Below are 7613 nucleotides of genomic sequence, written 5' to 3'. Positions count from 1 at the left end.
GTCGTGTATACAAGTCAGACACACGCTTGGGAGCCTTTGCTCCCTCCATCGTGTATACAAGTCAGACACACACTTGGGAGCCTTTGCCTGCTCCACGAACCAGGGAATATTAATGAGGACAGAGAGTAGTTAGAGATCAGCTCACTTACTGACACTCTGGATTCCAGACCCTGCTTGTATGAATGAGCATCCTTGATGATTTTTTGCCTTCACAAAGATGATTCCCAAATTTAGGTGTGCCATATTTTTGGTAGAACCTTTTCTGTTCTCCTGGGCAACTTTCCTCATTATAATAACAACAATAATCATATTGGGTGCTTACTAATTATAGGGACTGTACAAAGTCCTTAATAGCCATGATTTCATTTAATACTCTTAAAATCCCTGTAAGGGATTATCTGTCTGTTTTCCAAATGAAAATAAGCAAGGCTTAGAAAACTAAAAAATATATTCAAGGCTAAACAGTAAATACTATTTACAGAATATTCATTCATCAGTCTGTACTCTGGTAGATTAAAATTAAAAGCATGAGCTATTTTTTATTTAAAAAAATTTATTTAAGTAATGTCTACACTCAGCCTGGGGTTCAAACTCACAACCCTGAGACCAAGAGTCACACGCTTTTCCGGCTGAACCACCCAGGCACCCCAAGAGTTACGGCTTTCTAATTGTTGAGTCTTCATATAATGTTTGGCTTCTAGTAGGCATTTGATAAATGTTTATTTGATACCTGTGAACTCTTTCTTGGCCAACCAGACTTCTGGTTCTGATTTCTCCTCATGTGAAACAAACTAAAGTGGAAGAGTTAGTGGTGAGAATGAATCAGAAAGGAAAGAAGGTAAGGCAAATCCTAGAGCCAGAGGAGGAAGGAGGAGTGTGGCCGTAGCGGTGTTTCAGGAAGGAGATCTTCATTTTTTGGCCAAAGGTTGACTCCGTAAGAAAGGTACAAGTTAATCTGGCTGGGACCATGATTCTGTTAACCTAAGCTGACACTCACTGGAGGTTCGCGTTAAATTTGAGCTTTCCTTCCTGGCCCTCCATCTTTACATATTGCTAAATCTTTAAGTAAGTTAAATGCAAATACTACTTATCTGAGCCATCACTCCTGAGACCGTTAAGGATTAGCCCCAGTGAGTGATTTTTATGCCCCTTGTGTTGAGTTTGGAAGGAAATGGGACGAACTCTCTCCCCTCTTTCCCTTTCTCCTTTTTCCCTCACTGGGTTTTGGGAAGGCCTATACTGTTCTTTGTGGCTGCTCTTCTTGATTCTCCTGTTTTCCCCATAAACCACATTCCCTAATTCTGCTGAGTCTCGTGTAACCAAGCACCACAGACGTGGCAATGTTTGACTCAAGAACGGCTGTTAGCAGGCCTTGGAAACTGGTTCCCTGTGGCATTTCACAGTGTTGATCCTGGGTCTCTGCTTTGTACTTTATGCATTGGAGGGTCTTTGCAGAACTGTAGAGTTTTAGGACTTGTGCTACTTATGCTAAGGTACATTATTTGTGCATTTAACTACATTTAACATGTTGGTCTTAAACTCTGATTTTTTTTTATTACTCTGAATTTTAATTTTGTTAATTGTATAGCTGTTCTCTGTTTTCTTTTTTAGCTGATAATTCTTATTGCCTGATAGTGCTCATTTTAACATTATTTGAGGGCTCTGGTCCCCTGGGTCCATGACATCAAATTTCTAACAAATTGATGCATAAACATGAGCCATGTTGTTCCAGGGTCTCTGGATTAACAAACCAAAATAATGTGACTAGATTTTGAGGTTGAAGTCCTATTTCCCAGGGCTTAAGAGGAGAGCATGGCCCGCTGCTCAGCTTGGCCCCCAACCTGGCATTTTAATTTTAATAAATGAGATTCTTTGAAGAGCATAAAGAGTTGATCACGTGAACAAACGTTTAACGGGTGCATAAAACATTAATGCACCCATTAATGTTTTTTTCCACTAAAGTGGTTTCCAAAATTACCCTGGCTCTTGTACTTTTTGTGTGTGGATAGAGAGGACTCCTGTGCACCTGATGTACTTGATTTGCCAGCCTAATGGTTTGCCTTTTCCTGACCTCATGGAAACTAACAGGGGAAGGAGCCCAGCCCTGGAGATGGTTGCTCCAGTGACTTGGATGATTTCCAGATGAGCACCAGGAGACCTGGGTTGTTACCGTGCTGAGTGGGTTGTACAAGGGCTGGGTGTGCTCTTCCCTCATTGTCTCAGGACATGCACACTGCTTCTCATCAACCAGAAAAGGTTAATTTGGGGTTTAAAATTTAAGCAGCTCCTTTTTTTAAGGACGAAGAAGGGAAAATGAAGAATCGATTTTAGGACTAAAAATAAATAACCGTTCCAGAGAAATATTCATGAACTGTTGATTGATTGTTTGCACAGTGGAAAAAAGATTAATCTCTCCACACATACTCATAACCCTCATCAAAATCCACTTTTGGTGAGAGCGGACTGTATCCGTGTCTGGCTCCCTGAGAATGTGAGCTACTTGGGGCAAACTCTCTCTCATCCAGCCTTCTTTTTCTGTATCTCCTAATTCCTGGCACAATGCCCCACACTCAGGAGGCTTTCCTAAAGATACTCTTCTGATTGAGTAGAGACAGAATGAAGAAATACATTTGAAGAACTTGACTGCAGAGAGCCAAATGAATTCCATTTGTACCCATTCAGAAGTAGTATTTGTAAGATGGCACGTAGGATTCAGTTGCCTAATGAGCTCAGCAATATGTTAGGAGGAAAGAAAGATGAACACAGATTCAAATTAAGCTGCTCTTAATATGAACAGAAATTTTCGAATCTTAGAATTTCAGTGCTTAATGTTGGAAATCATTTGAGTAATGAAGTCCAAATGTATTTCTGTGTTTTCTGTAGTTATTTTATAAAATGTTTGAAAATATTTCAGTTTTAGAATTTAAGGAGACAGACTTACCTGCTGTGACAAAAGCACATGTGATAAAAATATCAGCAAGTCCTTGGTTTAGCTTTGAGTAACACTAGACATGCTACTTAACACCTTGGTACCACCATTTATAGAATGGGAAGAACATTGATATATAAGATACCATTTTCTATAGTATAATCGAATATTAGTCTTCCTACTTCCTACCTAAAAAGTATAGAAATGTCCTAAGTTGTGGGGCGCCTGGGTGGCTCAGTTGGTTGGGCGACTGCCTTTGGCTCAGGTCATGATCTTGGAGTCCCGGGATCGAGTCCCACATCGGGCTCCCTGCTCAGCGAGGAGCCTGCTTCTCCCTCTGACCCTACCCCCTCTCATGTACTCTCTCTCATTCTCGCTCTCTCAAATAAATAAATAAATAAATCTTTAAAAAAAAAAGAAATGTCCTAAGTTGTATAAATTTTTTTCTTCTTGTGGTTTTAATTTTGTCAAAATGAATAGAAACAGAAATAAAAATTTTAGGACATCCTTTTAATGCATTTTAATATTAAATAATAGAATACATCAGTTTTTAAAATGTGCAGACTCAGATTATTTTGGAGATTTTAATAAACTTCACATTTTATTTTTGAATTTTTGTTTTTATTTTTAAAGTTTATTTACTTTAAGTAATCTCTATGTGCTACTTATGCTAAGGTACACGAACTCAAAACCCTGAGATCAAGAGTTGCATGCTCCCCCAACTAAACCAGCCAGGCACCCTTATTTTTGGATTTTTTTTTTTAAAGATTTTATTTATTTATTTCAGACAGAGAGAATGAGAGAGAGAGCATGAGATGGGGGAGGGTCAGAGGGAGAAGCAGACTCCCCGCTGAGCAGGGAGCCCGATGCGGGACTCGATCCCGGGACTCCAGGATCATGACCTGAGCCGAAGGCAGTCGCTTAACCGACTGAGCCACCCAGGCGCCCATTTTTGGATTTTTAAATGTTTAAATTCACTCTAGAATTATTTTTATCTTTTTTTATTCTAAATTTTTTCCACATTGGATATAACTTTCAAGGATAATTTTTCCCTTATGAAGTATTGGATGTGTTTGTATGTTTATTATTATTTAGAGAAATATAATATAGAAATATATTCAGTTTAGAAATAGAACTACCATATAATCCAGCAGTCCCACTTCTGGGTATATATCAAAAGGTAATGAAATCAGTATCTTGAAGAGATAACTGTTATGCACCTCCATGTTCATTGCAGCATTATTCACAATAGCCAAGATATAAAAACAACCTAAATGTCTGCTGATGGGTGAATGGACAAAGAAAATATGGCCTATATACACAATGGAATATTATTCAGCCTTAAAAAGGAAGGAAATCCTCCCATTTGCACAACATGAATGAGCCTAGAGGATGTTATGCTAAGTGAAATAAGCCAGATACGGAAAGACAGTTACTGCATGATTTCACGAATGTATGGAATCCAAAATAGTTGAACCCATAGAAGCAGAGAGTAGAATGGTGGTTGCCAGGGGCTCAGGGGTGGGGGATATGGGGAGATGCTGCTCAGGGGTACAAAGTTGCACATATGCAAGATGAATTAAGTTTTGGAGATCTGATGTACAGCATGGTGATGATACTTATCAATACTGTATTATATACTTGAGATTTACTAAGATCTTGTTTTCAACACACATACCTACACAAAAATGGTAACTGTGAGATGATAGAATATGTTTATTAGCTTGATTGTAGAAATCACTTCGCGATGTATACATATGTCAAACATCAACTCATATACCTTAAATATATACAACTTCTGTTCATCAACTGTACCTCAGCAAAGCTGGGGAGAAAAAAAAATACATTATTTCTCAGTAGTATTTATTTTTGTCCCAAGCAAGTACTCTATAATTAAATGTTATCATAAATATTTATATTTAAATGTATTTATATCATTAAACTCGAATATGTTCTAAAACATGTCATTTAAAATGTATAACCATTTATATCCTCAAAAACCTGAAAAAGTTTTTGTTTCTGTATGTATGGGATGGACTTTGGATTTCATATTGTGACAGTTAATGAGCACCAGTAGAGGGAGCTCCAACTCCTCTTTCTTGGTGAATTTAGCAGTCAACCTGAAAATAGTTAATGGAAAGGGCACACATAGAAATAAACTTAAATTACACATGGTTATAAAACTTTTTAAAGGTACGAAAGGGTGACAATTATAATTATCTTTACGTTTGAGGGAGAAAATAAGCTCGCTTTGATTTCCATGCTTTTGAAGGTAGCTAACCCTCCAATAACTAAACAAAAAACTTCTATGTAGTGTAACCTCTTACAAGTGATCCATCAGGCAGCCCCCAAGGTTTTTAGGATCAAGAATCTATCTCTGGTCGGTTGAGGAGGAGGACGAAGAGTAGTAGAGTTAATGTTATTGTTTGAAGAGAGGTTAAGTAAAATTGTAAATAACTGGTAGATAGTCACAGTAGCAAAGTCACACAGAGGTGAATTGCTGAGTCACTATGTAGGATAGGAGAGGAAAAAACATCTCATTTTACATAAAACTGTTAGGCATCCAAAAGATTTTTAAACCAAAATCTGCAGAGACTCTGGAGGGCTGATATCTAGAGGGCAGGACCAAATTATTACCTGTCAGTTTCTTTATAGACCCCAGAAGAAAGTATCACGTGAGGCTGCTGGCTTACAACAACGTAGAAGATGGCTACCAGGCGGATCAGACCGTCAGCACTCCGGGATGCGTGTGTAAGTAAGAGTTAGGGTAGCACGTTTCACTCTGTGTGGCTCACGGTCCTTGTTCTCCTCTTCCTTCTGTAAATTTAAGTCTCATCACTACTTGGAATTGTTGGTGGTTTTCTATCTTCCGTGGCACCTAACATAGTTATTTTGAACAAGTACGTGCTCAAACTAAATATTTAAGTGAGATGTATTTAATTATAAGAACTTATTTTACTTTTGCAAGCAAAAGACCTTTAGTAATTTAACTGGGAAAAATAACCCTGAATACCTATCTGCTCTAATCTTGAGGCTGTTTATTTCCTTCCAATTACAATGTTCAGTTTTACTGCTGCTAAGACCTGTTTGGTTTTATTGCCACTGAAGAGAGGGTGTCCGTTTAGTTTTAAGTCCATTGCTGGCCTTCTGAATGTCTTTGGCTAGTAGTTTGTCTTCTTGGTGCTTCTGTTTTAATATTTGATTCCTTATCTAACTCATGGAAGAGTTGCTCATAATTGAATGATACATCTCTAGATGTATCTATTGAACCTCTTTAATGAAAGAAAGACCTAAAGTCAACTTAATAGGGTGGGGAATTGTGATTTTTATCATTTTACCACTTTCTGCAGTAATATGCTGTACAGTAAATTAACATTGTCTTTTTTGATAGCTGTCCGTGATCGCATGGTTCCTCCACCACCACCACCCCACCATCTCTATGCGAAGGCTAACTCTTCATCTTCCATCTTCCTGCACTGGAGGAGGCCTGCGTTCACCACTGCACAAATAATTAACTACACCATCCGCTGTAACCCTGTTGGCCTGCAGAATGCTTCTTTGGTCCTGTACCTTCAAACGTATGTAGCTTCTATTAATGGTGGTTTTCTTTGTTCTTCTCCCTCTTCCCACTTATTTCTTACCATCTTGGGCCAGGTTGACCTTTAGCTGTAAGCACCTGTCTCAGGACTTATCTTACTTATAAAATGGCTGGGAGTTTTGTATCTTTACCATATTCAGTTCTGAAAACTGCATCTTCTGACATTTAGTTTCTATAAATGAATTTTTTGTTTGTTTCCTCAGCCTCATGCAACAAGATTAGGCAAGAAGATATTATTACTTTCAAGTGGCTACCCTTAGCATGTTTAAAGGAAAAAACAAAAGACCACTTTCATGCTGGCATCAAAAAATAAAGCTTATTTTGTCTTCTTGGTTATAGTTAGAAAAATGCCCATGATTATGGTTTAAAAGAATGATTTGACTTCCAGTATTTCAGAGGAAATCCCTTTGTATTGGGATATTTCTATACTGCCAATTTCATGGTTTCCTCTCAGGGCAATTTGTAGGCTAATTTCTATAGGATAATACCAAATGTAGTATTTTAATAGAGGAGATTGCTTTTTTAGTCTAAAAAAATTGGTTTTAAAGAAAACGAGATAATAATAACAGTATGCTTACCTATATTGACTGGAAATACTGATAATCTTTTAGAAACAAAGTACTACTAGCATTAACAACTTCATTACTCATTTTATAGATCAGAAACTCACATGTTGGTTCAAGGTCTAGAACCAAACACCAAATATGAATTTGCTGTACGACTGCATGTGGATCAGCTTTCTAGCCCCTGGAGCCCCGTTGTCTACCATTCAACCCTTCCAGAAGGTACAGACATTTATCTAAATGTTTAAGAAATAGATATGTCACTTTAGGAGCACCTGGGTGGCTCAGTTGGTTGAGCGTCTACCTTCAGCTCAGGTCATGATCTCAGGGTCCTGGGATCGAGCCCTGTGTCAGGCTCTCTGTTCAGCGGGGAGCCTGCTTCTCCCTCTGCCCTCTGCCTGCTTGTGTTCTCTATTTCTCTCTCTCTCTCAAATAAATAAAATCTTAAAATAGGTCTTTAAAGAAGATACTACCCGGTTACCACCCTGGTTAACATGTATGCATTTGTTTTGTTTCTTAACTT

At 38.1% G+C, this 7613-nt stretch overlaps 1 protein-coding gene across 1 annotated transcript in view; it reads left to right on the top strand.

Moving 5' to 3' along the window:
• PRTG (protogenin) overlaps positions 1-7613 on the top strand; it is a 124768-nt gene that overhangs the window by 100900 nt on the left and 16255 nt on the right. The window contains exons 12-14 of the mRNA XM_021693730.1: positions 5585-5680; positions 6321-6507; positions 7185-7312. Of these exons, the coding sequence (XP_021549405.1) occupies positions 5585-5680; positions 6321-6507; positions 7185-7312 (411 nt within the window). The remainder of the gene's footprint in view (positions 1-5584; positions 5681-6320; positions 6508-7184; positions 7313-7613) is intronic.

The sequence above is a fragment of the Neomonachus schauinslandi genome, chromosome 9, assembly GCF_002201575.2.
Source record: "Neomonachus schauinslandi chromosome 9, ASM220157v2, whole genome shotgun sequence".
Taxonomy (NCBI): Eukaryota; Metazoa; Chordata; class Mammalia; order Carnivora; family Phocidae; genus Neomonachus; species Neomonachus schauinslandi.
This window is presented reverse-complemented; position numbering and strand designations above follow the sequence as displayed.